The 27,466-nt window shown below is 60.9% G+C and overlaps 11 protein-coding genes across 11 annotated transcripts; 6 read left to right on the top strand and 5 right to left on the bottom strand.

The window, feature by feature from the left end:
• Positions 1-493: 493 nt before the first annotated feature.
• PAN0_009d3695 (lipoprotein) lies at positions 494-1,537 on the top strand (the record flags this gene model as incomplete). Its single annotated transcript, XM_014800655.1, has 1 exon — positions 494-1,537. The coding sequence occupies one exon, from the start codon at positions 494-496 to the stop codon at positions 1,535-1,537; it is 1,044 nt and encodes a 347-aa protein (XP_014656141.1).
• A 5,482-nt stretch (positions 1,538-7,019) lies between these two features.
• On the top strand, positions 7,020-10,028 carry PAN0_009d3694 (uncharacterized protein; the record flags this gene model as incomplete). The annotated part of the gene is made up of 2 exons (XM_014800654.1): positions 7,020-7,505; positions 7,755-10,028. 2 exons carry the CDS (start codon positions 7,020-7,022, stop codon positions 10,026-10,028), a joined length of 2,760 nt encoding a protein of 919 aa, XP_014656140.1.
• A 698-nt stretch (positions 10,029-10,726) lies between these two features.
• On the top strand, positions 10,727-11,766 carry PAN0_009d3693 (alpha/beta-hydrolase; the record flags this gene model as incomplete). The annotated part of the gene is made up of 2 exons (XM_014800653.1): positions 10,727-11,194; positions 11,257-11,766. 2 exons carry the CDS (start codon positions 10,727-10,729, stop codon positions 11,764-11,766), a joined length of 978 nt encoding a protein of 325 aa, XP_014656139.1.
• A 414-nt stretch (positions 11,767-12,180) lies between these two features.
• On the bottom strand, positions 12,181-12,731 carry PAN0_009c3692 (uncharacterized protein; the record flags this gene model as incomplete). The annotated part of the gene is made up of 2 exons (XM_014800652.1): positions 12,181-12,501; positions 12,579-12,731. The coding sequence occupies 2 exons, from the start codon at positions 12,729-12,731 to the stop codon at positions 12,181-12,183; spliced, it is 474 nt and encodes a 157-aa protein (XP_014656138.1).
• A 46-nt stretch (positions 12,732-12,777) lies between these two features.
• On the top strand, positions 12,778-15,387 carry PAN0_009d3691 (uncharacterized protein; the record flags this gene model as incomplete). Its single annotated transcript, XM_014800651.1, has 1 exon — positions 12,778-15,387. The coding sequence occupies one exon, from the start codon at positions 12,778-12,780 to the stop codon at positions 15,385-15,387; it is 2,610 nt and encodes an 869-aa protein (XP_014656137.1).
• Positions 15,388-15,480: 93 nt separating this feature from the next.
• On the bottom strand, positions 15,481-16,467 carry PAN0_009c3690 (NAD(P)-binding protein; the record flags this gene model as incomplete). The annotated part of the gene is made up of 1 exon (XM_014800650.1): positions 15,481-16,467. The coding sequence occupies one exon, from the start codon at positions 16,465-16,467 to the stop codon at positions 15,481-15,483; it is 987 nt and encodes a 328-aa protein (XP_014656136.1).
• A 365-nt stretch (positions 16,468-16,832) lies between these two features.
• Positions 16,833-18,603, bottom strand: PAN0_009c3689 (ohcu decarboxylase protein; the record flags this gene model as incomplete). Its single annotated transcript, XM_014800649.1, has 2 exons — positions 16,833-18,163; positions 18,243-18,603. The coding sequence occupies 2 exons, from the start codon at positions 18,601-18,603 to the stop codon at positions 16,833-16,835; spliced, it is 1,692 nt and encodes a 563-aa protein (XP_014656135.1).
• A 428-nt stretch (positions 18,604-19,031) lies between these two features.
• Positions 19,032-20,920, top strand: PAN0_009d3688 (Prefoldin, subunit 3; the record flags this gene model as incomplete). The annotated part of the gene is made up of 4 exons (XM_014800648.1): positions 19,032-19,118; positions 19,193-19,480; positions 19,561-19,811; positions 19,996-20,920. 4 exons carry the CDS (start codon positions 19,032-19,034, stop codon positions 20,918-20,920), a joined length of 1,551 nt encoding a protein of 516 aa, XP_014656134.1.
• Positions 20,921-20,977: 57 nt separating this feature from the next.
• PAN0_009c3687 (uncharacterized protein) lies at positions 20,978-22,675 on the bottom strand (the record flags this gene model as incomplete). The annotated part of the gene is made up of 1 exon (XM_014800647.1): positions 20,978-22,675. The coding sequence occupies one exon, from the start codon at positions 22,673-22,675 to the stop codon at positions 20,978-20,980; it is 1,698 nt and encodes a 565-aa protein (XP_014656133.1).
• Positions 22,676-23,081: 406 nt separating this feature from the next.
• PAN0_009c3686 (annexin a4) lies at positions 23,082-24,395 on the bottom strand (the record flags this gene model as incomplete). Its single annotated transcript, XM_014800646.1, has 1 exon — positions 23,082-24,395. One exon carries the CDS (start codon positions 24,393-24,395, stop codon positions 23,082-23,084), a length of 1,314 nt encoding a protein of 437 aa, XP_014656132.1.
• Positions 24,396-25,003: 608 nt separating this feature from the next.
• PAN0_009d3685 (repressible alkaline phosphatase) lies at positions 25,004-26,845 on the top strand (the record flags this gene model as incomplete). Its single annotated transcript, XM_014800645.1, has 1 exon — positions 25,004-26,845. One exon carries the CDS (start codon positions 25,004-25,006, stop codon positions 26,843-26,845), a length of 1,842 nt encoding a protein of 613 aa, XP_014656131.1.
• Positions 26,846-27,466: the final 621 nt, after the last annotated feature.

Raw genomic sequence — 27,466 nt, 5'->3', positions numbered from 1 at the left:
GCCTGCTCGGGCCCTCTGTCGAGTAGGACCTGCCCACGTTGTCCTGGCTGGGACCTCCTACTATCATGTCTGGTGGATCGGACCTGCAATGGGCGTTCCCGCGTCCGAAGCTACTCGTAACGCTCTGTACGAGACTCCCGCCAGACCATTTTAACCAAGGATACCGCGCATGACAAAACGCATCTCAGCTGAACAGCGAGCATGGATCTTCAAATTGGATCGATGCTACGCCAAGGAGCTCAGTGCATAGCCTAAGGCTCGCCTCGTCGGGGTCCGCACGCCTCATGCGAAAGTGATGTGTCGTCTTGTTCAAGATCTCGTAGAGACGTGACAGCCGATGGAAGTTCGCGCCTTGCAGCAGACTACGCCGGTCATTGAGAGGGCTTCGTTGCAATCAAGAGATGTATATAAACGTCCTCGAAGGACACCTTGCTATTCTGTCCCTTCCTCATTCAGGTCACCGCACATATACACATCAAGGAGAACAAACAAGATGCGTGCAAGTCTGACCGCGTCCTTCGCCCTCTTGGCGGGAGCCATGCTCGCCACTGCCAGCCCTCTCGCATGGAGCCGCTCCACGTTCGTCCCACCCGCCTACGATACGTGGATCTGGAGCGATCAGGGAGGCAACGTCTGCGCCGACGGCAGTCAGACTGGCTTCGCCTACAACATGCACGCCAACGCCAACGAGCTGCTCATCTACTTTGATGGCGGAGGAGCGTGCTGGGATACCCAGTCGTGTTTTGTCACCCCAATGGCCATGAACCTCCAGGGATACAACAACGCCACCTTCCAAGCGAACACCCGGCAATCGCTCGAGAACCAGCTGCTGCTCACCTCGCGCGATCCCGCACGCAACAACCCCTGGTCGGCGGCGCACTATGTCTTCGTCCCCTACTGCACTGCCGACGTGCATGCAGGCAACAACGTCGTCACCTACCCTGGCGCGCCTGCGCCTATCAACCACCACGGCAGCGTCAACTTCCAGAACATCCTCTCGGTCGTCGCCGGCGCCGTGCCCAGCGTGAGCAACGTGTGGGTCACCGGGACCAGTGCAGGCTGCTACGGAGCGACTCTCAACTACAACCTCGCCAAGAAGGCCTGGCCGTGGGCCAAGACGCATCTGATCGCCGATTCGTGTGCTACCACGCCGGGCTACCTCAACACCAGGCCTAGCTGGAAGATCAACCAGCCCTCGGGCAGGGACTGCCCCAAGTGCCAGGTCGGCGAGTTCAACACGTTCCTCCCCGGCCTTTCGCAGGCCAACCCGGGGAGCAGGTTCGGATCGCTGTCGTTTGCATCCGACACCGTGCTGCCGACCTTCATGGGCGTGACTGGCGACGAGTTCTCCACCATCATCACAAAGTACTTTGCCAACATCACCAGTACGCCTACCAACCAGGCCAAGGACTTCATGACTCCCGGCTCGGGCCACGGGGTTCTGTATGTGCCCAACCCCGCCTCTGGTCCCGGCACGACAATGCAGAGCTGGCTGGCATCGATGAAGAACCTGCGTTCGGCCTTCAAGTCTTATTAAGATCCCTTGCCCACCAAGCCTCGCATCGTTCGCGATGCATGTATGGCTGGTAGCCCAAATATACCCGGATCGGTTTAAAGCTGTAGTCTCTGCGAAATAAAAGCTCTGTCCATAGCATGTGCGGATTGGTATTCATGAATGTCGGCGCCAAACGAGACAACAAAAGGTGACCAGCTGTAGACGTACTGCGAGTTGGGCACCTTCTTCTGGGTGACAACATCCTTCAAGGAATGAATCTTCTGCTACAACATCTCGAGACCATAGTGAGTCATGACAGCAATTGTCCTTGCCGAGAAGTGAGCCTGACAAGTAGAGCGGCAGAACCTCAGAGAGGGTCACCTATACAGTAGAAGGGCATTGCCGCAGCGTAAGCTCGAATTGCAAGTGAGGATGATGATATTCACGTACTCATGAACTCGCCTCAGTGAGTTGGAGACAAGTGTCGCAGCCGTGGGAGATGGCAACGCTTCCGACAAGTCGGTTCTCTTCTCGCTGATGAAAGTGACACACCTCAAGTTCCAAGCTTTCTGACTCCTCGACGCTCTCTACATGAATGAAGGTCGTGACTAAGCATAGGCCGTAGATCTCGTCGCACCGAGGATAGCACGTCCATCGCACCCGATCCTCCTCCTCATCAAAACTGTCATCTCCAACAGTCGCTGCTTGCCGCAGCATCTGGTCCGCCCGCCGCGTCCATGCCCCATTTTCCACACTCCGTTACCTCGCGTTTCTTCTCTTCTCCTTCTCGCGCGTATGGACGAGAGGCGTGCCCTGCGGTGTGCACATGGCTGCATTTGTTCGATGTCATCACTTCCGTTGTGGATTGTGCATCGTGCGACTGATGGCGATCCGATCGATTTCCGATTGGTCGAAGGAAAGCCCGATTAAATGCGACCAAGGGAAGTGCAGCAGCTTTGAATCGGGTGGGGGACCTTGAATGAAGCTCAGACGTCGAACGGCCGAGAGGTGCTCATGAGTGTCACTGCCCGGGAGGGCGAGCGAAAGACATGCCGAAAGTTCGGTGGACTTCAGGTGCCTGAGCCTTGTGCATACGCCGTGTTCCTGAAACCCACCTCGGTAATGCGAGGTCGACGTGCGGTGCATGTGCCGAGCGAGCTGCAGCAAAAAAAGAGGGAGTGCATTTCCAGCCTGGACGGAGTGGTGACCATCGCAGAGTTCATCGGCCATTTCAACTGCCGGCTGAGTCTCGGTGCTCAATGCTCCGATTCGGGACCGCTTGATTGAGCTCAGCGTCACTCGGCTAAGTAGAAGATCCGTCTCCGCCTCTCAGCAGATGCAACAGGCTCGAATGAGCGTAGAGAGTGTGTGGTTCTCGGGCACAGAGAGCAGCTACGGCTCCAGATAAAGCTCGGTGCCACGTCGGTAGTCGTGAGCCGACGAAGCTGCAAACTGTGCCTGAGTCGACGGCCGCGGGTCGTTTCGTGGAAGGTGCGGAGCCTCGAATCGAGAGCTGCAGTACCGCCTCACGAGCAAGTGCACATGTCCAGGCTCGCAAAGCACCATGCATGTTCGGAGCGCGAAATTCCGTGGCTTGAGAGAACTGTGCTGCATGGCTCTAAGCGAGCTAGGAACCACCTTGCAGGCTCTTTGGAGGATGCAGTACACTGACCGATGTTCCGGGCCATGCAAAGAGCAGTGAAGCTGGACTGAAGCGTGGGTGATAGGGCACGGCCGAGCCAGGTTCCATCAACGGGCGTCTCCCCTTTGCATTTCAGTGCGTCCTCAGCACGAGCGGTTCGGCAAGCAGCCCGAAGCTGCAATCAGGGCTAGAAACAGACTTGCAGGGTTGCAGGATCTTCGAGCGGTCAAAGAAGCCCAACCTTGTCCAAGCATGGCAGCGCTATGGACCAGCGACGCACAGAAAGGCCTTTTGCCCCCCTCACTATGGTCGCCCTGAACTTGACAGCCCCCACACGACCTGAACAGTCTCGCACGTGTCCTATGCAGAGCAAGACACTCAGGCACAGCTTCCAGATACTGTGACACAGACCTGCCAAGCGAAAGTCTGACGGGTTTCACGCTGAAGACACAGCGTGAGCGGGTTTCTGCGGGCTGTGTGTCGCCCCTGGTGTCTCGGATATTGGGTTTCGCGTCAAAGACCATGGCTCCCGTCGCCCTGTCGAGCAGTCAAGCTATGCGTTCGCAGGTTTCGGGCTATGCTTGTCCAGCTGACATTCAACGTTATTGCAAGCGCTCGCATGTCTCAATGCGCGTGGCGGCTGAAGAGTTCCATCAGATCTTGTTCGATTCGTTCCGGGTCTTGCTGAACTCACCCACCACCCTTTGGCAGAAGCAGACTTGGCAGCTGAAAGCCAAGGTATTTCCGATGAGGCCAAACCTGTCCAAAGCCTACTTTGTATGTTCTTGGCCTAGCCCTTGCCAGCGTTCCTCAGTCGGGACTCGGTCAAAACGAAAGGCGTGGTTTGTGGCTTGATAGGCTGCGAGTTTGCAATCATGCGCGAGGTTCGAACGGGTTCAGACGGCGGCTGAGGATCTTAGTGCCGCGAGGCGATCGCCCAAAGTATATTATAACTAGCTTTGCTTCATGCTGTTCGAGCCTGAAAGCGAGGCTGGGGCGGGGCGTAACTTGGCAAAGAGGCTGGGCTCGTCGGGGCTTGGAATCGAGGTTCGCTTTTTGACGGCCGAGGATGGGCGATTGACGGCACAAGCGCCCATCTGTTTGTTTTTCCCACCCGCGGCAGTCTCGAGCGATCCCGCCGCACAAATTTACAGCCTGGTTGCAGCAATTTAGGCCGATCTCCAGCTGGGCCTCGGCCTGCACAGCCCGGACGGCCTAATGTAGTGGGGAAAGCCTCCTCAAAATCGCCAGCAGCGCTGCGCAACGTTCGGCATGAAATCGGGCTAAGCGCCAGCCGAGGCCGACGAAAGAGCGTTTAGAGCGCCGGTCGAGAGTGTTGCTATTCATGGTCCTTGCCATGTTGGTTGAGAGCAGACTGCCACTTTACGAGTTGTCAGGGCTGCAGAGCCAAGATTTGGGCGGAGCATAGCCGAAGTGGATTCGCGCTAGCGGATAGTTGAAATTGGCTCGCTTTCGCTGTGGCAGTCAGGGTCTTGGGGTCGCAAACTGCACTGGCAGGGGCACTGCCGAAGAAACCATGCACTGCTAGACATTTGTGTAAGCACCCCGCTGCGACGGGCATCAAGCATGCAAAGCAGTGCCGCCAGAAGCTCGCAACAGACGGCAACGAAACCGTTTGGTGCTTGGACAGGTGCAATATCACCCCACTTTTTTCCATGGCTTCGCTTCGCATGTATTGTAGCATAGGTCGCTGATCGATGTGGCAGCGAGCCCGCGGCGCAATTCAAATTCGTTCACAGTCAATTGTGCATGGCGGCAGCGGCGGCGCAAGGCGACTCAGGCAAGGAGCGCAGGAGGAGCTGTGGAGGGCGCGCTTAGGGACAGCGCAGTTGGCCTGCTGTATGCAGCTTGTGAGACAGCATACCAGCAGATGTCTCACATCGCCGGCTGAGATTTCGTGCTAAGAATTGGCGGCTCAGGCGCGCGAAGAGCCGCTCCGATCGCCCTCGTCCCTACCCCGTCCTACTATATCTCGATCATCGCTGCTGCTCAACTTTGTGGGCGTTACTGGCCTGTGGACGCGCTCCTGCCGCCCGATCTCTCGTCTGGTCTCCTCTCCTCGCCGGGCTAGAGTCGCAAAACAATGTCAAACGACCCCGTCTTGGCCTTTCCGGTCTGATTGCCAAATCTTGCATTCGAAGCGCAAGAAGCAAGAGCCTCTGCAAGCCACGACACGGGAAAAAAAAAAAACACGGAAGCAGCGCCCGCTTTGTCGATCGAGCCATTCCCACTGTCTGTCGTGCTCGACGCTGCAGCTTTGGAGGATGTGGATGCCGTGTGCGGCTGTCAAGATTGAGCAGAGCCCGTTCCGCGAGTGCAGCTGGTGTCTCAGCCTCCCTAAGTCTCCTCTAAGCGGGCTGCGTGGGCGGCCCCAACGTCCTGACTTGCTGCGCTGCATCTCTGGTGAGAGCCCATCTAGCAGGCTTTGAGTCGTCGAAAAAGCAGCTTCTGAGCATCGCAAGACTGTGACCGCGGATGCAATCGGGCCTGTCGTCCCCCTGCTGTCAAATGTCTCGCCTGTGAGCCTACCCCGACCGCCCTTGCACCTCCGCTGGCTGCTGTGCCTCCGCCTCTGTGCGCCTCCGAATTGCACCCCAGCCGTTGGATGAAACCTTGCGAATGCCAGACAGTGTGCTAGCCGCCTCCTCCCGATAGCTGGGGCGGTACGTTCGTACCTTAGCGAGCGCCTCCCGCTCGGTCCTGCCACCATGCAGAGTGTCCGCTTTGCCGCCCCGCCCCGCCCCGCCCTGCCTCGCCTCGCCTCGCCTCGCTTGCCTGGCCATCTCACACCTTTCCTCGACTGACCAGCCCGGGGGCGTGCTGTCGGCCGTGTCTCACATTTGAGCCGGAGCTGCCCGCAAGTCTGAAGGTGCCGCTGCCCCGTTCACAGCTCGGATGGTTCTCTTCTTGCTGAGCCTGTGTCGCTCTGTCGATCGTACTGTACGCCTCCGACATGCCGTTCGGTGCAATTTGTCGCTCAGCGCGAATTCGGCTTGTGTGGCTATTCAGCGGCCATGGGGTGCCTGCCTGCCTTCCTGCCTTCCCTGCTCCATGGAAGCGTGTCGAGACTGCCGAAAATCACCCGATGCGGACGGTATGCATTGGGGGGCGAAAGGAAAAATGCCGGAAAAGGATTTCTTGACGCCAGACGAGGGCAGACAGGAGCGACTGCATGAAGCGGCGCGAGTGGGACTTTTCTGAAGAAATTCGTCTTTTTTTTTCATTCCCTAAACCCGAAGCAGATCCCAAAGTAGGCTGTCGCTCTCTGCAGCCGTGGCTGTGGGTCCGGATCGAATTTCTCCAAAAAAAAAATCACCCTCATTCCCTGACTGTCGCCGCTTCCGCCCTTGGATGGATTGGCATTTTGAAAAAGAAAAAAAAATCAGTCAGCTGCATTCGGCATCGTCGAATCGAGCTCCAGAGCCCAGGCTCGCAGCGCCTCTTTACTGCACGGCACAGAGGCGGTCGTCAAGCCAGAGCGCGAAGAGCAGCGCGCGCCTGTCGTCACAAGTAGGCTGCTCTTCTGGTACCTACGCCGCCGCCGCTGTATGCTGCCTGTCATGCTCAGATGCGGTCGTGTCTCACATCCGCTTCTCGTCTCTTGGCTTCCACGCCTGACTGTGGCATGCCATACTGCCTTCCGCTCCATGATGCCGTCTACAGCCTGTGTCTTCCCTGCCACCAGCAGCTGAGGCTGCCGCTTCTCTTCGTCGCCTGCACCCTTCCCCTCGCCATCCTCCTGCATCCGCTCCTTCGTCCATAAGCAGCGCAGCACTCGTCTGCATCCGCCGTTCCGTGCTGCGTATTCGCTGCTCCCTTCGCCCGGTCTGCCATTCCAGCCGCCCGCGACGCCGCCGCCGCATGTGGCTGGCCGCTTTAGCTTTCCTGCATCGTCGCCGTTCGCTCGAGGCGGCTTCATCACCCCCTCCTTCCCTTTCCGTGTCCATATCCGTCACAGACTTGGGGCAGCCGCTGCCGCCTGCTTGTGCCCCTGCCTCTCGACGCTCGACCTCTCTCCTCGTCTTGCCGCTGCCAGCCGCTCTCCACCTCTGCACCTCCATCATCTCCGCCCCCGCTGCATTTCCCAATCCGTCGACTCGATCCGCTCTCTCAGACGCGGAGCTCTCGAGCGCTCGGCGTAAGTTGCCTCTTCCGGTAGACACAGGCACTGCTGTCTCGCCTGCGCCTGCCAGCGCCGTCTCGCCCAGTCGACAGCTCCGGCCGCCCGCATCGGGTCTCACCTTTGGAGCCGTACCCGAGAGACCTGGCATGCTGACCACCGCACGTCGCTTCTTCACCCCGCACTGTTTCTCCTCGCTCGACGCCTCGCGCACTCGTCATCCGCCCGTCCGACATCAGCCAAGGAGCCTCTGTTTGGACAGCTGCTTCTGATTCACCTTTGCTTCCGTCTCACGGTGTCTTATCTATCCTTGTCTCTCCTGCGGTTTCTCCCCCCCTCTTTTGACTCATCTTGCGTCTCTCTCCTTGCTTCTCCCCCTTCCACTACCACCATACTTGTCTCACCTCACTGTCACTGCCCATCATCTGCACCGTCTCTGCGACATTCTTCTTCCCTGGCCACTACGAGACAAGTAGCTAGCCTTCGCTGCCATCCTTGACAGCTTCCAGCTCCCATCACTGTTCAAGCTCGACCGTCACAGATCAACCTTCGCCATGTCTGGGGCTGCATCCACCAACCCTGCCCTCAGCTTCGGCCCTACGGGCCCCTCGTCGATGGCCTCGTCCACCTTCCAGTCTCCCGACCCCTCCTCGAGCTCCGCAGCAGGCTACAACGCCGCTGGCAGCTTTCCTGCTGGATTCGGACGTGTCAAGGCCGACCCTTCGAGCTACAGCTACGACGAACAGGCTCCGCGATCGCAGCAGCATGGAAACTACACACATCACGACCTCGGCGGCGCGGGCACCTTGGCACAAACACAGGCTCTCGGAGGATTCAACCCATCCACCAACCAGCATTACGCCGATCCCATCCGCTCGGCAGCCGCCGGTCCGGCCAACTATGTCCCAGGTCATACGCGCCACCAATCGCTCAACTCGGGCGTGAGCCAGCTTGGTCTTGGAGGCGGAAGCAGCGCGTACTCGTTTGGCGACGTCAATGCAAGCCAGTACAACAACTACAACCTCGTCCCTGCGCAAAGGTCGCCATCGGGTCGCTCGTCGGGTCTCCCCGCCGAGACTTCGCCGACGCGAACTCGCTTGCCATCGGTGGGCTACAGCGACCCGCGCACCATCAATCGCCCTCCTTCTCGGCCCATCGGTCTTGGCGTGTCGGTGACGCCAGGCGCCAGTAGCGACGAGTCGGCAAAGGTCGAGAGCGGCTCGCCCCGATCGCTCAAGCGATCGGCGGATCCGTTGGAAGACCTTCGCAGCTCCTCGGAGCACGCCCAGCTTCGCCGCCCTGCTTCATTCCCCGTGCTGGGTGCGGGCGGCAGCGGCATGTATGGCCGTCCGATCGGCCAGGATGCTCGCAACGCTCAATCCATCGGTCGCAAGACGGGACGAGGCGGTATGGGCGTGCCCGGGCAGCTGACGCCTGGTCGCTCCCATGCCATGCTTCCCGGTCTTGGCGGTGGATTCTACGACTCGGATGCTCGTCGTGAATCTCTGGGATCCAACACCACGATGCAATCTCCCGGCGCCTACCACGGTGGCTCCGGCTCGTCGGATGAGCTCGGACTCGGTGGCGGCGGCATCCCGCAGCTCATGCGCGCCACGCAGATCCTAGGCTCCATCCCACCTGCTCCGGCCATGGCGTCGCACGATCCCATGTACAGCCCTCCGGGCGGTGCGGGCGGAGGTGCTCCACGTGCCAGGCTCGAGCTGCACGGCAACCTCAACGACATGGCCGTGGGCTGGTCGCACGACGAGTGGAGGAGCGGGCGTCGTCTGGTGCAGTTCTGGAGGCGACAGGAGGGCACCACGATCCACGCCACCTTCCGACCTATTCTGCCGTCGCAGTACGTGCCCAACAGCATCGTCATCTCGTGCATCTTCCGCGAGGACAAGAACGAGTGCTTTGTCACTTCGGTCGACACGATCTACCTGCTCGAGGCGCTGGTGGCGAGTCGCTTCACCGTCGAGGAGAAGAACCGCATCCGCCGCAACCTCGAGGGCTTCCGACCCATCACGGTGAGCAAGAACAAGCGCGAATGCGAGCGCTTCTTCAAGCTCATTATGAGCTTCCCCAACCCGAAGCCGCGCAACATCGAGAAGGACGTCAAGGTGTTCCCGTGGAAGGTGCTTGCCTCGGCGCTGTGCAAGATCATCGGCAAGTACAGCGCATCTTACGAAGGCGGTCCGCCGGTGCTGTCCGACCTGGGTCCGGATGCATCGTTCGGCGGAGCGATGGGTGGCTCTCTGTCGTCGGTCGATCTCTCGGGCGGCCACTACCGAGATGTCAGCTATCCAAGCTCGTCGCCCTCGATCAAGGACACGCGTCTGCCCGGGTCGTTTGACTACGATCGTCAGGGAGGCGCTGCGGGCGCCTATGCAGTCTCGAACCCAGGCGCACATCATTCGGCGGGATATGGTGGCAACGCGTGGAACATGGGCAGCCAAGACATGGCGTTCAACGCTCCCGGTGCGGCGACGGGTTATGCGCAGGGCCCAGGCGTTTCCTTCTCCACGGGCGGCGGCGGATCCCACAGCCACACTCACAGCGCCAGCAGCTACGACAGCTTTGGCGGAGGCAATCTCGTTCAGAACCCCGCCGCGTCGGATGCCAGCCACATGTACGCGCAACAGCCGCAGGAGGCATACTCGGCTACCGCTCCTCCGCACCACAGCCAGGCACCGAGCTCGAGCACGCTCGCGGCTGCCACGGGCGACTACTATGCGGACCGCCGGTGATGGCTTGCGCTCTTTTCTTTCAACTCGTGCTCTTTCTTCTCACTTTTCGGTTCGGGCTCAAGGTTCCTGTAATTGCACGTCACCGTCCCACACTCTCCACGTATCCTTGCTGTGCCCTTCACTGCGGATGCATAGCTCCCGGTCTCTTGTAATCTTATCGCAATACTAGCATAGAAGTATCCTAAAGACGATATGGATGTGTAGCTGTCCAGGCTGGTCGAAGTGCGGTGCGAGGAGTCTCACGGACTCGCGCGCGGGTGAATTGCGACACGGACCCAAGCGCATGAGAAGCAGAGGAAGAACCGCTTTTGCCCGCAGAGCAGATGTCACCTCGGGACGAGAAAATGTTGCGAGCTTTCTCGGGCTTGAATCCGGCGAAAGGCCACACCGGGAAGTGGCGATTGCGCACGAGCCCGCTTTTCACCTTCTTTCTTGCCACGGAGCTCTTTCCGATGATGCTCGTGGCTGTAACTGAGGTCTGTGTCGCCGGGGAGCTCTCACGCCGCTGTGGTGATTGCGCACTTCGTCAAGTATTTCGGAAGTGAAATGCATAAGCGGAGCGGCGTCGGGAGGATGTGCACGGATCACACGGCCGGTCAAAATCTCGGCTTCCCCGCATGCTCGGCTTGCCGGAACTCGAACCGGCTATGGTAGGGCGACTTGGTTTGTGACCACCAACCCATCCACAGGCATCGAGCATGGCGTCATTCACCAACCCATTCGACGAGGCTGGCTTCAGCTCCCAAGTGGCGCGCATCCCGCCCCCTGAAACTGACCCTGATGTGGATGTGAGCATCTTTTACCGCCGATCGCCATCCTCGGACAAGCCCAAGCGCGGCATCTTGCTGCTGCACGGCCATCCGCAGACACACGTGATCTGGGCGAACATCGCACCGGCGCTTGCTGCCGAGGGAAGCTGGGATGTGGTGGTGCCGGACAACCGCGGCAACGGCAACAACGACGGCCCGGCACCCAAGAGCGGGCCGGGATACTCGAGGTACTCGAAGCGCGAAATGGCACGCGACATGGTCGAGCTCATGCGCCAGTTGGGCCACGACGAGTTCTTTGTTGTCGCGCACGACCGCGGCGCGAGGATCGCACATCGTATGGCACTCGATGCACCCGATAAGATCAAGAAGCTCATCCTGCTCGACATTGCTCCCACGGTAAGTACTCCGTTCTCCTCCTTTCAGATGGCGATGTTTGCTGACGCGGCTTGGCATTGTAGTTGGACATGTATGAGAAGACGGACAAACGATTTGCGTCTCTCTACTGGCACTGGTTCTTCCTGTTGCAGCCCTCGCTTCCGGAACGCTTCATCCTTGCCGATCCGCACGCGTACTACAATGCGCTTGTCGCGCGCTTCCCTCGCAGCACGCCGAGCTCAGGTTCTGCCCAGACTGCCGTCGACGAGTGGCGGGCGGAAGTGCATCTAGCGAATCTGTCGCGCGAGAGCTCGGTGGCTGCCATGTGCGAAGACTACCGTGCTTCGGCACCCATCAATGCGCCCGACCTGGCCCTGGATCGACGCGACCGCGAGCGCGGCCACAAGATCGCCTGCCCGCTGCGCGTCATCTGGGGCAAGGAGGGCGTGATCCAAGCGCTGTACGACGCGCTCGATCTGTGGCAAAAGTGCGCACACCAAAAGGTGGAAGGTCGAGCACTCGATTGCGGTCACTACATCCCCGAAGAGGCGCCACACGAGGTGCTGGCCGAGATCAAGTCGTTCTTTGGCTGAGCCTGGGCTGCACAGCACAGAAGCAGCAGTTGCGGGTATCAATTGAATTGCATCAGCATGTACGTCGCCGATACGGCAGTGATGTGACTGGACTCGGGCGAGCGCGGAATTGATCGCGATGCGAGGGCGTGTGGCGCTGGTGCTGCGATCACTGAGGTGCGTGGCTGATTGCGCCATAAGAGCACAGCTCGGCGAGCCCATGCGTGTATCTGTTGCGTTCGAGCGGAGGCTTCGCTTTCGGCGGATATGAAAGCCTGGTTGGCTGTGCGCGACAAGCTGAATCTCCGTCTTGCGAATGCGAATGCCTGCTGGATAGGCGTGGATGTCGAGGCTTGGTGAGATACTGAGGCGTCAAGGCAGAGCCACTGCCAGCGGTTTTAAATGGAGAGGTACAGAGTCTGGCATGCAATCGGCTCAGTAGTACTCTGGCTGGCGCATGACGACGGTGTCGTCCCCGTCTGCCGACTCTTCGGGCGCTGCGCCGGCGTTGTAATAGTAGGGATTGGCGCCGTCGCCATTGTAGGCGTCGGGGTGCATGTCGAGGCCGTACGCGTCTGCGCCTGCGGCGGCCATGGCCTCTGCCTCTGCCATCTCTGCCTGTTCCTGCACGGTCGCCCAGACGGATGCCTTGTAAAGCGTAAGGACGAGCCCCATCTTGCGCTCAAGCACGCGCATCTGCGTGAGCAGGTCGGCGTGAGCAGCGGAGGACGAGAGAATGGTCGAAAGCGCTGCGACCTGTTTGGCGGAGAGTGAGGAGAAGGAGTCAGCCGGAGTAAGAGGTGGACCATAGTGGATGCGGGAGGCGTACTCACACGTCGGATGGTGTCTGCAAGACGAGCGTATTCGCCGAGGAGTTCCTGCTCGTGCTCGGCGAGGGCGCGGTGGCCTGCATAGGGGTTGACGTAGGGCTTGGGCGCGGTGGGCAGCGCAGCGACCTGGTCGAGCACTTCCTGGATCGTTGCCATGATTGCGGAGAGGGTGTGTTTGTGAGTCCTTAGCGTGCTGGGGGTGATGGTGGTAGTGAGGGATGCTGATGGCATCGAGAGGAGGTGCCGCGCGCGCGACTTTTGGCAGCAAAAGCAACACCTCGAGAACAACAACACTGGTCCAGTGCCTCTGCCCACCTCACGCGTCTCGCTCAGCTCGTCAATTTTACGCGCGTCGACGAGACAGATGCTCTTCGGCCTAACACGATTTGTTGACGCGCCCGATTTCGACGGCAGATGCATTCGAGATCTGCAGGTGTTGGTCTCTGCAGCGGCACAGTGGAGGCAGCAAAGAGGGCCAAACACTCGACACCACCCGTTGCACCATTCCACCAACAACGCACTACCGCGCAACCGTGCAGCGACAAGACGACATGCATCCACAACACACGAGAGCGCCCTAGAGACTCACATCGGCCCGCAGTGGCATCCTAACACAATGGCTTCCGACGTCTTCTACAACCGACTGCCCTACACACAGCGCCGTGCCGTCGCGAACCAGCAGCGCGACTCGGCCTCGGGCTCGGGCTCTTCTTCGTCCGTATACCCGCGCAGATCCGTCGGCACCACGCGCTCCGGCGGCGCGCTCACCTTTCCGCCGCTCTATCTCGATCCCATCGACCCGCTTGCCGCACACGACCCGTCCGCCAACCCACAGGCAGCAAGCCATGCACAGCAGCCGGGCAACTTTGTGCTCGGCTCCACCTTCTACCATCATCCAGAGCTCAATGCGCTCGTATCCAACCATCTCGTCGACGCCTCCGCCAATGCACCCGATGGCGCCTCTGGCACCGGCCACGCCTTTCTCAGCACCATCTTCGCCACTCGTGACGGCGCACACGATGACGACTCGGATGGTGAGGACGCTGCGCTCAATGCGGCGGATGCAGCGCTAGCCGTGCCTAGACCCAAGATCACCGCGGAATTCGTCTCGCTCAACGAGGACCTTGTGCCGGCCTCTCTCGACATGCATGGCGACATGCTGCCGGCAGATCAGCATCCGTCCTATCCATTTGGCAATCTCTTTGGACCGCTCGGAGGCGCGATTGCTGCAGACAGTGCCATCGTCGGCGGGGCACACGGCACATCAGCCTCTTCGACCTCAGCCGCAGCCTCGCTTGCTGCAGGACTGGGCGATGCAGCCGACACGCTCGGTTTCAACTTTGGCGGCGGACTCGAGGGACTGATGACCCTCGGCCACGCGAGCCACGGGCGGCGAGGTGCAGTGGCCAACGGCTGGAACCCGTTCATCAACAAGGCGTCGCGCACCAAGCTCGTCGGCTCCGCAGGAGCTCAGGCGCGCTGGAACGACGATGCCGAGCAAGAAGCCGAGCCAGGGCGACCCGCTCGAGTGCCCGACGCCGACGCCACCGAGCCTTCGCAGGCAGACACTTTGCGAGCGGCCAAGAAGCTCGACTTGTCGCCCAACTTGCTCTTCCGCACAGGCACTGCCACCGTGCTTTCCGCGCCAACGTGGCCCTTCCGACGCCACGGGCCGGGCGCGACCAACTTTGCAGCTCTACTGCGCCCAAGCTCCAACATCTTTGGCACGAGCCCGGCGAGCCAAGCTGTGGCGGCGACGCTGGGCGGGCTGCCTGCGAGTGCGAACATCATCGGCGAAGTGTGGTCCGACCTTGCGCTCGAAGAGCTGCTGCCGCGTAATGTAGGCGATACCGCGGCGATACGCCATCTCGGTGGCGGAGTGGAAGAGGACGCGGAGGATGAGGCGGCAGGAGCCGAGGCGAGAGGCAAGAAGCGCAGGCGGTCCGAGCCGGAAGCGGATGCGGTATTCGCGCGACGGGCAGCGGCGATGGAGGCGGATCCGCTGGATCTACTTGGGCCCGTATCGCGCGAGATCCGCGGGCAGGCAGCTGTACCCTGGGGCACCGCCAGCGCCCACGCAACGCAAGGCCGGCACGATGGCCGACCACGACGTCGACGCAGGCGGGACGCATACTCGGACCAGTCGGAAGACGAAGCGGCCGAAGCGGAACACGACGATCCCGAGCAGGGGTACGCACACCGCGACCGCGTGCGGTACAGCTTTGCGCTCCCACCGGCCACGTTTACCTGGACCGAAGCGGACGATTCGGAGCTGGACGACGATGCCGAGGGCTCGCGTGAGCTGCGTGCCGAGCCGGATGGTATTGGGTTTTCGACTGCCAAGCGCATCTTTGTCAACGAGGAGCGCGATCGATTGTTGCCACCCGTGTATTCGCGGGCAGCGGCAGCAGCGGGCGCCATCGAGCCGTACCGCGTGCGCGGCGTGCGTGCGAATCAAGGACTGCTCCCACGCCCGCCATGGACGTGGAGGGACGGTACGGCAGATGCAGACGCGGCGGACCTCAGCGTGCAGACTGAGCTGTCGGCATCCACGTCCCATCCGACAGAGTTGCACAGCACAGCTCCTGAGGAGCAGCAAGACGAGTGGCAGCAACATCAGGACGTCGACGACATCGATGACGAAGACGACGAAGACGACGAAGAAGCGCAGATTCAGCGTGCGCTGCTCATGCAGTACGAGGACGCGGCAGCTCAGCGCGCCGACAGCGAGGAGGCGGCTCAATCTCACGGCGATCAGCAGTACGACGACGAAGATGAAGACGACGACGACGAAGTTGCTTCGTTTGACTAGACCCGCCGTCCTCGCTAGCAACTCATCACGTGTACAACAGCAGCGATTTGTGACGAAAGTGTGTCCATTCCAAAGGTGTGTGTTGAGGTGAGCTCACTTGCCGCCGCGGAAGGCGTGGTAGGGGCTGGCCTGGTTGACGGGGAAGACGAGGCTTTCTGCGATGTTGACGTGCGCCGGGCGGTTGGCGGCCCAGACGATCTCCTCGGCGATGTCCTCGGGCGTAAGCGGCTGCAGGCCCTGGTACACCTTGTCCGCCGCGTTCTTGTCGCCCCTGAAGCGCGTCACGCTAAAGTCGGTCTCGACCATGCCGGGCTGGATCTCGGTGACGCGGATCGGGGTGTCGACAAGCTCCTTGAGCAGCGCACTCGTGAAGGCGTTCACCGCGAATTTGGTGGCGCAGTAGATCGAGCCACCCGGATATCCCTCGCGACCGGCGATGGAGCCGAGGTTGATGATGTGGCCTGCGTTGCGCTTCTTGAACTCGCGCACAAAGATCTGCGTGAGGTGGATGAGCCCACGCACGTTGGTGTCGAGCATGACGTCGATCTCGTCGGGCGAGATGTCGCCCACCTTGTCCGTGCCGAGCACGAGGCCGGCGTTGTTGACGAGAATGTCGACATTCTTGGCCCAGTCCGGAAGACTGGCGAGCAGACCGTCAAGCTGCGTGCGGTCGCGCATGTCGAGCGTAATGGCGGCAAAGTTGCCTCCGGCGCCCGTCTGGCCCTGCTGGTTGGCGAGCGAGCACTCGGTAGCTGCTTGCGAGAGCGCCTCAGCCCGACGTGCGGTAAGCACGACGTTGCATCCAGCTCGCGCAAAGAGCACAGCGGCAGCCTTGCCGATTCCGCCCGAGGCACCCGTGACAAGCACGGTCTTGTTGTGCAGTCGCTGTGTAGGGAACACGGTCGTCATGCTAGGAAAGATCTGAGCGGGTTTGGCTGGAGATTGGTTCGGAGATGTGATGGCGCAGGAAGCGGTAAAAGTGCGAGCGAGGTGAAGAGCAGAGGTACGTCGTACAAGCGGTCGGATGGAGGAGTAAGCACTTCGGACAGCGCAGCTTCGTGTGGCAGCCGCGAACAACATGCGTTTGTGGAGAAGAAGCAACAAATGGGCTGCAGCGGATGGATGCTGGAAGTGTTGCTCGACTCGTAATCCCCGGCCGGGCCGAATGTAAGCCCAGAGAGGTCGCAATTCGACGGTCTGTGCACCACAACCGAATCGGCGCTGTCTGACTTCATTCTGCAGGATCGCCGGTCTCACCGATTCAGCCTGGCTTCAAGGCCACACAACCGCGAATAATTTCGGGCAAACCGTCGTCCTGCCGCCGCTCACTCCCGTTTTTCGGCCGCGCTTGTCCGCACATTCGTTCAAACCAGACTCTCGAAAACCATCTGTGCTGGCGATTTTGTATGCGGTGACATTTTGGTATGAAGCTGCTATGGCATGAGTTATTGCGCTGGAGCCGATCGGAGCTCCTTGGCCATCTGCGCCTCGCGTCCACTGAGCAAGCCTTGCGCGTCGTGCGACTCTTGCGGCTCACCCACGACATCGCCCAGATCCTCCACCTCGCCGCCGGCCTCGACGGCGTCGTCGCCCTCGCCGTCGTCTTCGCCCACCTCGTCGATCACAAAGGCCGGGCGTTCCTGCAATAGCGCCTCTTGCGCCGCCCTGAGCGCTTCCGCCGCTGCTTTGGGCCCCTCGGTCGATAGATCCGTTCCGCGCAGACTCACCCTCTTGTCCGCTTTCGACGTAGGTGGCTGCTTCTGAAGTGTTCTCCCGCGATCCGCTGCACTCGCCGACGTCGTCGCGGATGCCGATGCCTCCTGCTCCGCTGCTGCTCCCTTGAGGTCCTGCGTCGAGGGTGTCCGCGCCGGTGCGCGCAACGCGTTGAACAGCCGGTTGCCGAGCGTCGATTTGCGCTCCTCCGCTGCTCTCTTCCTCTCGAGCGCCTCCTTCTCTCTGAGCTCCTGCGTGTCCATCTTGCCTCCGTCGAGCGTCGAGTTGCGTCCGAACGACGCTCGCGGCCCTGTCACCGTGTGTGTCTGGAGTCGCTGTCCCACCTGATCCGCAAGCTGGTTCATCTTGGCCTTGCCCTCTTCGCCAAGCAGGTTGCCCAGGAAGCCCACCACCTTGCCGCGCGTACCCGTCGTCACGTCGCGGCTATAGGTTGCTTCGCCTGTGCTGCTCTCCTTGGTGGCGCCCGGCACGGCGCGCGGCGCGCCGGGCAGGCTCGGAGCGGTATGCCACGCGTAGGCGCCGCCGCTCTGGGATCGTTCGACGGATTCGAGGTAAAAGGATTCGGCGAGGTCGGATTTGAAGAACGATTCGAGCACGGGAGAAGAGAGCACGAGCATGCGGAACGAAGCGAGTGATAAGAAGGGCACATCCTGTCCAATCGTCGCGTCGGACGCCTTGTCGCCCGCCGCGGATGTCGGCAAGGAGGAGCCAGCGTCCGGCTTGGAGTCCTCACCATCTTCATTGCTGCTCGAGCCTGGCTTGCCACCAGTCGAGCTCTCGGCGTTGAGCTTGCCCGCGCGGTCGACGGCGATCTCCCACAGCGCCTCGGAGGCACGTTCGAGTTCCGATTGCCATTCTTCCGAGTCTTGGCTGCGCACCTCGTCCTTGGGCAGGTCCGGCGCCTTTTCGAGGCTGGCCACCTTGTCTCCGAGCAGCTTGGCCAGCTCATCAGCGACAGCAGCTCTGGACCGGCCGGCGACGTAGGTGACGAAGCGGAGGCCCGGATACTTGGCCTCATAAATGGCATTCAGCCTCGCGAGCTCTGTGTATGCCAAGAGAGGAAACAGGGTCAGTCTTGGAGCGGCATGCACGCATCCGTGAGGTGCGGCGGCTCGACTTACTCTCAAGTGTAGCGGGATCGACCTGGCCTCCCTTCATCTGTTCCTTGCGGCTCTCTTCGCTGAGTTCGGAGGTGGGTGCATTGAGAGGTGCGCCGATGCGCGGATGGCCGCCGATGAACTTGGCTCGGCGTTCGGCGGCCCAGCCAGGGTCCTCCTCGACGCAGAAGCGTGCGACATCGAGCAGACCTTCATATGATTCTGGACGCGAGTCTTCGGGCAGATCAGCGATAGCAGCCGCCGACTGCGAGGCGAGATCTGGCAAGAGCTCCTTGGGACATTCGAGCAACCGCAGCAGGATGGGCGAGAGCTGTTCGGAAGTGGCCGACGGGATCTGACCCGCCTGGATAATTGGCGTGCTCATCGGGTTCGCTGCGATGACGTGGCCGGAGCAGAGCGTAGGAAGCTTGACAGAGACCACGGCTGGACCGATGCGAGCGAGGAGTGCGGTTGCTTCCGTGATGATGATGGCTGTAAGTTAGATGTGATGTGATAGTGACAGTATGGGTTCAGCAGCGGGAGCGTTCCGAAAGAGCAACACACACTGCCCTGCTGCTTAGGGTTGGCGGCGTGGGCTCGGATGCACGGACGCCTTCCGATAGCACTTTGGACGTGGATTTCGGCTTTGGCCGTGGCCAGCTTGTCTCGCGCGAAAAAAAAAGACGCCGCCACGCGTAGGAAGGAAGACTGGAGCGGAGGCCAGGCTATGCAGAAGCTGTCGAGACCAACACATCTCCACTTGCTCTTCACCACCACGCTTTACCACGATCGGTCATCATAACAGCAGACGTCATGTCGTCCGCATCCCCTGCCATCGCTGGGCCTTCCCAGTCCAAAGTTGAAACCAACTCGCGCGGAATCCCACATGCACCTTTCATCGTAAGTCCGCCTTTGACACGCTTTCACTCATCCCTCCAGCGTAGCGCTGACCTTGGTGGCTTGGTATCCTGCAGTCCAATGTGCAAGAATATCTGGGCGGTCCCGATGAGGAAGTAGAGCCTACGCTCAAAAAGTTTCAGGAGACCATGTCCAAGTACAAGTTTATGGAGCTCAACACGGCGCAGCGCCGCCGCGGCCTCGAAGAAAAGATCCCCGACATCCGCAAGACGCTCCAGATGGTCAACTTCCTCCAGCAGAAGAAGGACGACCCAGAAGCGATACAAACCACATTTGAGCTCAACGATACGCTCTACGCAAAAGCTCAGCTCGACCCTGTCGACACCGTCCATCTCTGGCTCGGCGTAAGTCAGGCTCTGCAACCACATCGCAAGGATCCGTCACGCTGACCAACCTTCTTTGCCCTGTTGATATCGCAATTTAGGCCAATGTGATGCTCGAGTACCCGCTGGAAGAGGCCATCTCGCTGCTGAGCGCCAAGCTAGCTGGTGCCGAAAAGTCGCTCGCAGCATCCAAGGAGGACCTCGACTTTCTGCGCGAGCAGATCACCATCATGGAGGTCAACACGGCACGTGTGCACAACTGGGACGTCAAGCGCCGCCGCGAGCGCAGAGAAGAGCTCGAACGCAACGGCATCACCACAGACGCTTCCGCCTCCAAAGCGTCCCAGGCGTCGTGAGTGTTGGCCCCGCCATTCCCCTTTTCACGTTTCGGCTGCATTGTACCATACCACAACGCCAGGGTGTTTCCAATCGACATATTGGCCTTGTAAACGCTGTCATTAGGGCAAACCTTGATTCGACGGAGCCTTGACTGAAGCTTTTGTGCGGTCTTTTCCCTTTGGCTTGCTTCTGCGTAGCACGTGGCTCTCAAGCGATCGCGATGCGCCGTCCGCAAGCTCGGTCGCACGGCCAGCGACGGCGCTGGCGCCGGAGAGCGGCATTGAGAATGATGGCAAGGCTGAGGGGAGCGAGAACACAAACTCGACAGCGCCAGAGGGAACGCAACCTGATGCGGCGAAGTCAGAGCACGGGGCAGATGGGGGGGCGGTCGTCGAACAGCCGTCAATAGAAGACAAGAAGGCAAAAGAAGCGACGGCATCCGATGGTGATGGCGCCAAGCCTCTGCCTGCAAGCAATGCTGACACGGAGAGCGTTCGTCGAGCGGACGGCTCGAGCGGCGCAGTCCACGCCAGCACTGGGGTTGCTGGGGTTGCTGGGGTTGCTGGGGTTGCTGGGGTCGCCTCTTCCGCCGTGGTTGATCGATCGTCACTGCCTTCGTCGCTAGGAGTACCGCTGAGCGACGCGGCGTCGTCGACGGCGCTCGTGGTTCCGCCGCTCAACTTTTCGATGGTTTCGCGCGGCATCTATCGATCGGGCCATCCGAACGAGCGCAACTTTGAATTCCTGCGCCGCCTCAACCTCAAGAGCGTCATGTATCTGGGCACGGAAGACTACCGATCCAACATGACCTCGTGGACCGCCTCGCAGGGGATTCAGACCTTCCACCTGCGCCTCGCGATCAACAAGGAACCTACGGCCGAGATGGACGAGGCGGACGTAGTGCGTGCACTACAACTCATCCTCCAACCCGCCAATTGGCCGATGCTCATCCATTGCAACAAGGGAAAGTACCGCGTCGGATGCATTGTTGGCCTCCTGCGCAGGCTGCAGGGCTGGAGCCACACGAGCATCTTTGAAGAGTACACCAGATTTGCAGGGACCAAAATCAGCGATCTCGAGTTCATCGAGGTCTTTGATCTGGCTAAAGTCTCGCTGCAATGAATCGCATTCAGGAGGTCATCAGGATCAATTGGCTGTGCATGTGCGATGGCGAGTTCATTAGAACCAGACGTCGACCCAGTTTCGATGGCGGGCGTTGGGAGAGGTTCGCCCGTGGACGGCGTCCAGGACACGCGCGCGTTGCCACTGCCACATTTCGATGCGCTCCTTCGAGTGCGGACAAGATACACACTGCACCACCTCGCCAATCGCGCCCTGCTGGCGTGCCGCAGCTGGCGGTGGCACGATGTACGTCGCGATGCTAGGCTTGGCCGTGTTGCTCGTGAGCTGGCTGAATGTGGCCAATCGCGGTGGGATCCTTGGCGGCGTGGGAGCGTCGTCGAAGAGGTCGGCACGAGCAGCGGATGCTTGTCGCGTTGGGTTCTCGCGCATGTCTCTCTGCGAGTGTGTTGCATGCCAGGCGCCAACGTAGCTCTCGGAGGGCTTTTGTGGCATGGTTGCGTTGGCAATGTCGTCGAGCGATTCGACAAACGACTCGCAGCCCAGGAGCAGCAGATGTTCGAGGCGTGGCCAGGCGACGGCGTCGGACGTCGCCCACGACACACCCTGCACCGCATCCGCACACACCCAAGCGCAAAAGCTCAAATCAAGCACACGCAGCTTGGTGAGGCTGCGGCTGAGCCGACGCAGAAATACGGCGGTGCGCTGCGTGTCCACCTTGCCCGTCCTCTCGGGCGCATGGCCAAAGAACCGGCTGCCCGCTACACTCAACACCTCGAGGTTGGGCAGCTGCGACAGAACCGACAGCAGCCCTGGCGAGTCGAGCGGCACAGGTGCCGAGTGAGCGTGGCTGTTCCACCCGGCCAGGCTGAGCATGCGCAGAGAAACGCCTGCTTGGCCGCCGCCCAGCGAGAGCAGCCGGCTCAGCGTCCGAGTCGAGATGCTCGAGAACGACAGATCGAGCGCAGTGAAGCTGGCGTCGAGGTCAGGTGCGAGTGCTGCAGAGAAGTCGATGGGCGGCGAATGGCCGACCTCGTCCCAGTCACCCTCGGCCGGATGATCTTCGACCTGCATCTGGCTGGTCAGCGCCTGTGCCGTCCAGTCCGCGAGCGGCCACTCGGTGGCGGCGACACTACCGTATAGCGCGAGCATGCGCTGATGCATGCGCCGGGGCAAGTACGACAGCACCTCACGCATGTGCTCGATGTCCATCTCGGGGCGTGCTTGGCGCTGCTTGCCTTTGTCGTGCGCATGACCGGATGCCGGCCGATTGATCGCATCCGCAATGACACAAAGCGTCATGTCAAACAGGGTCGATACGCCTGCCGCTGTTGGCTGGGGCCTGGACTTGTCGTACATCGAGCGGAGCACGGTGCCGATGGCTTTGCGCTGCGCTTTGGTCGCAAACGCTCCGAGGCTGCTGGCCGAGGCTGTTGTGGAAATGTCGTTTGAGCCTGGGATAAAGAGGCCGCGATTGATTGTGAGGCGGTCAAAGTCTCTGCGCCACGACTCGGGCGGGATGGGTCCTGCGACCTGGCGCTTGAGTTGCGTCTCCCTGGAACGTTGATCCCTTTCGCGCTGCGCCTGTTCGGTGGAGGAGAGATACATGAGTCCAGCCCTGGACGAGGATGATGCCGCACCAGAAGCCACATTTTGCACGGGCACATCAGGCTCTGCGACTGTATCCGGATCAGTGCCGTCATGAGTGCGACGCAGCTTGGCCTGGAGGTTGCGGGCTCTTCGCAGATCCTGCTCGCGCGCGCGCGCGAGCTTCTCGTTGACGCTCGACATGGGCATCGTGTCTTCCTACGTCATACTGTGAAGAACCTTCCGCACCGTGGCATACGCATGTATGCAGATATGCTGGTTGGCCATGTGAGAATGGGACGGGAAGAAGAAAGCAGGAAGGATGGTGGTGGGAAAGTTGACGAGCTTCTTGAAGCATGAATTGCTGCGCAGCTGTGGAGGTCCGTTCGCAGTCCCACCAAAAAAGAAAAATAAAGTCGAGATTAAATCGCGGATCAAAAAGAAAGCCCAAGAAAGACGGGCTGGAAATGCTCACTACTCGACGCCGATACGAATGACACAAACACACACGACGATGGAGCGATACAGATACAGCATTTGCATTGCTTTGAGGGTATCAGACAGGAAGCTGGGAATCGAGGAATCGAGACGAAGCAAGTCGTGGAAAAGGGTCGAATCACGAGCCGATCATGGCGCTGAGCATGCGCTTGTAGTCGCCGCTGGTCTCGCCCTCTACGCGGTTCTTGAGGCCCTTTTTGTGGAAGAGCTGGGCGTAGGCGGGCTTGATCTGGCCCTCGAAGCGGTGCTTGTTCCAGTGGAGGCGTGCGACGCGGTAGACGAGACGTTCGTCCTTGGTGCCCATGCCCTTCATGCTGTCCTCGAGCAGACGAGCGTCGCGGGTGACTCCCTGGCCGTCGTTTTCGACGCCGTCGACAATGTAGCGGAGTGCGTCGCGCATGTGTCCGGAGAACTCGGAGTCGATCATGCTAGAGAGGTGCTTGCGGTAGAGGCGGTGGTAGGCCTGTGCGACGGCGGCGAGGTGGGGCGTGCTGCGCTGGATGAGGATGCCGCAGATGGCGATCTCGTCGGTGCCCGCGCCCTTTGCAGCGTTGTGGAGGGCGGCAGCGTCTGCATCGACCGCCTGCGGGTTGATGGGGACGTTGTCCTCCTGACGGACGCCCTGCATGGCCATGGTGAACATGCGTTTTGTCTTGAACGAGAGCTCGTCCTCGACGACGCGCTCGAGGTCCTTGCCGTAGGTGGCGCGGTAGGCCTGTTTGAGGATGTGTATCTCCGAGTTGGACCTGCCGAGGATGACTTCGTTGAGCAGGTCCTCGTGCGTGCCGGCACCCTGGCAGGCGCGCTTGATGAGCCAGCAGTCGTAGAGGACGGGGCCGAGCACCTTTGCGCGGAGGGCGGCCTCGAACCAGCCGGAAGTCTCTTTTTCGAGCACCTGGAGCAGGTCCTTGCCGACGGTGGCCTTGAACGTGTGACGGAGCGCGTCGATCTGGAAGGCGTCCAGTGGAGCGAGGGTGGCGATGAGGCTGCCTTCGTCGGTGCCGAAGCCCTTGGTGGCCTTGCGGATCCTCTCTACGTCTTGTGCGGCGTTGTAGCCGGGCGGAGGTGGTGCAGGCTGGTGAGGAGGCGGCGGTGGGATGGGCACGCCGAGGTAAAAGGCACCAGCTGCGGCAGGAGGAGGAGGAGCGTGGGCAGGAGCGCCATAGCCGTAGCCAGGCTGGGGAGGAGGCGGATGCGCGTGATGGCCGTGATGCCCATGGTGCTGCTGCGGGTAGCCGTGCTGAGGAGGTGGTGGACCAGGAGGAGCGCCGTAGCCGCCTGCGTAGGGAGCAGGAGGAGCGCCGTAGCCACCAGCGTGGGGAGGAGGGGGTCCACCCGGAGGAGGGTAAGCGCCGTATCCGCCACCCTGGGGCATGGGGGGAGGAGCGCCGTAGCCCTGAGGGGGCGGGTATTGATTTTGCTGCCAGGACATGTTGTGTGTTGTGTGTTGCGAGTGTTGCAGTGAGAAGAGGTTGCGATGTGGGTGTCGGAAGGTAGGTGCGAGTGATGACATCCTTATATGTCGGAGCGGGCGAGGGTGCGAGGCTGGCTCAAGCAAGCGGAGTCGGCTCGCAATAATGAGACACGGACTCAGTGCAGTGCGGTGTGTTGAAGCCTCCACACTGGTTCCAGGCACGGAAGCGGCAGAGTCTTGGCAGTCAGTTGACGGCGCCTCGGATAGCGGGAGTGGATTTCAATGCGCACAGCCTCTGCTCGAAAAAGGCGGTGTAAGAAAGCGCGTTTCGGCAGTGGCGCTGCGAGTCGCGTAGATTCAGTCGCTCGAAAGGCGGTGCGGCGCAGTCGGACGTCATTTTTCGAATCCGGCAATCAATTTCAGCCAGTCGATCTCACATCCACCAAAAAAATCCTCCGCGCCCATGCCAGCTGCGATCCAAACGAGAGGCGCGTGCACCGTCCCGGCTCTGGCTGTCAGGGTCTGCCGGCGCCCGCCCCTATCGACTGCTCGCTCAGACACACCACCATCTCACCACGCATTGTAGCCACGTCCGGAGGCTACACTCGTGCACCTGCACTTGCGTCATGTCAGACGCAAAGCTTCCTCAGCCCGTCAGCGCGCGCCACGCTCACCATGGCCACGCCCACTCCTCGACACGCTGCGGCCGTTACACAAAGCGCCAAATGCTCCTCGACGTGCTCAAGGGCGTCCTCATCGGCATCCTGCTCTTCTTTCCGAGCTCCACCATCTCGTATGCCTCGGACCTTTCGAACGGCGTTTGGCGCTGGCCCTGGACGCCAAGACACGTCAGGACCAACGTCATCCTCATGATCAGCGACGGCTACGGTCCCGCCTCGGTCGCCTTCACCCGCCACTTTGCACAGGCACTCAACGGCGACAACGACTACGACAGCCGCTTCCAGCTGCCTCTCGACACCATCCTCGTCGGCACACACCGCTCACGATCCTCCTCGTCCCTCATCACCGACTCGGCCGCAGGTGCCACCGCATTCTCCTGCGCAAAGAAGTCGTACAACGGCGCCATTGGCGTCACTCCCGATGGCAAGCCGTGCGGAACGGTCTTCGAGGCCGCAAAGCGCAAGGGTCTTTTGACGGGAGTCGTCGTCACCTCGCGCCTCACAGACGCTACTCCCGCCGCCTTCATCTCGCACGCCGCCTCGCGTGCGGAAGAGGCGCTCATCGCCTCCCAGCTCGTCGGCGGACCCAAGAACCCGCTCGGCGAACGCACGCTCGACCTCGCCATCGGAGGCGGCGGTTGCGCCTTCCTCCCCAACACCACCGCCAGCTCGTGCAGGCAGGACGACGAAGACACCGTACAGCTCGCCACCGAGCTCGGCTGGGACGTGCGCGTCGGCTTCCCCACCAACACCTCCTACAGCCCCGACGGCGGCGATGTGTTTGGCACCAAGCATGGCCGCGAACCCACGCTGCCGTTCATGGCGCTTCTGTCCGCAGGCAACACGCCCTACGAGATCGACCGGCTCAACGCGCCGCAGCCGCTGCCGCTCAAGCCGCTCAAGCACTATGCGTCCAAGGCGCTCGAGCTGCTGAGCAAGTCGGAGCAGAACACGGACGGATTCGTGCTCATGATCGAGGGCTCCCAGATCGACCTGTGTGCGCACAACAACGATCCGGCCTGCCACGCGCGCGAGGCCATCGCCTACCACGACACCATCGGCCTCGTCAAGCAGTGGGTCCAGCAGCACTCGTCGCGCACCGAACGCACCATCCTCATCTCCACCTCGGACCACGAGACCGGCGGCGTGACGTTGGGCAGGCAGCTCACGCCCGACTACCCCAACTACGCCTACTACCCGCAGAGGCTGTTGAACGCCAAGCACTCGACGCCCATCCTCACTGCTGTGCTCATCGACTTTGTGCGCACCGAAGTGGCCAAGGCGCACGGTGGCGTGCATGCGAGCGAGAAGCGCGTGCGCGACTTTATCCGACACTCCATCCTGGGCGCCTCGGGTCTCGGGCTCGAATCGGATACCCAAGGAGGTCCGCCTACGGACGACGAGGTGGAAGCCGTCTTTGCTGTAGTCAAGGAGGAGATTCTCTCGCGCGGCCATGAGGAGCTGGACGACGTTGCGGCTGCTGCCGACTTAATCCGCTTGGTTGGATCCACTGCGCATGCAAACGCAGCGCTGCACGCACTAGGCCCCGTCCCAGGTGTCAACCTCGACGGCATCCGTCGCGCCATCTCGGACGTCGCCGCACGCAGGGCCGAGATCGGCTTCTCCACCTCCGGCCACACGGGTATCGACATCAACGTCTACGCCCACGGCGACGCCACCACCCTCCACAAACTCGTCGGCAACCAGGACAACACCAACATCGGCACCGTCATCCAAGAGTTCCTAGGCCTAGACTTGGACGCCGTCACTCGCGACCTCAACAAGTAGATCCGATTCTCAAAGCCCAAATAGATCACATCGCACTGCATTTCAATCACACCAGCCAAGCTAGGAAAAGACCGGTTCAAGGATTGCTGGATTGAGACGTATTTTTTGGGTGTGGTGGGGGGATGTGAAGAATGACATGGGGGGGTGTGGGTTCGTCGTCTGCCACATGGATGGTTCCCGACCTAGGAGTGGTCGGGAGTTGAGGCTGCCACTGCATGCCATGCGCGATGCAGAGAGAAGCAATGAAAGGGAAGAGCGTTGTACAAGATAGATGCACACGCACAGCAACGCAGAGCGCAACCCCAACGCCGTATACAAACACGACGAAACAGAGAGGATTGGACAGTACGCACGACCGACCAGACTGGGCAGAGAAAAGGCTGTGTCAGACCAGCAAATCCCATAAAACAACTGCAAGCAGTCCCTCTGCCCGCCAGCCCGACGTGCGACCCGATAGAACGTCCGACCCTGTTCAATGGCAATCCCACCTCGGAGCGAGATGCGATGCGCCAAGGGAATAGAGGGAGGGAACAAAAAATGCAAGTAGGAATGCGTACACGACAACGGAACCGAACACACGACACAACCAGAGCCAAGCTCCAACTCGACAATCACATCGGC

Source organism: Moesziomyces antarcticus (assembly GCF_000747765.1).
Source record: "Moesziomyces antarcticus DNA, scaffold: scaffold_v10009, strain JCM 10317, whole genome shotgun sequence".
In the NCBI taxonomy this organism is placed as follows: Eukaryota; Fungi; Basidiomycota; class Ustilaginomycetes; order Ustilaginales; family Ustilaginaceae; genus Moesziomyces; species Moesziomyces antarcticus.
This window is presented reverse-complemented; position numbering and strand designations above follow the sequence as displayed.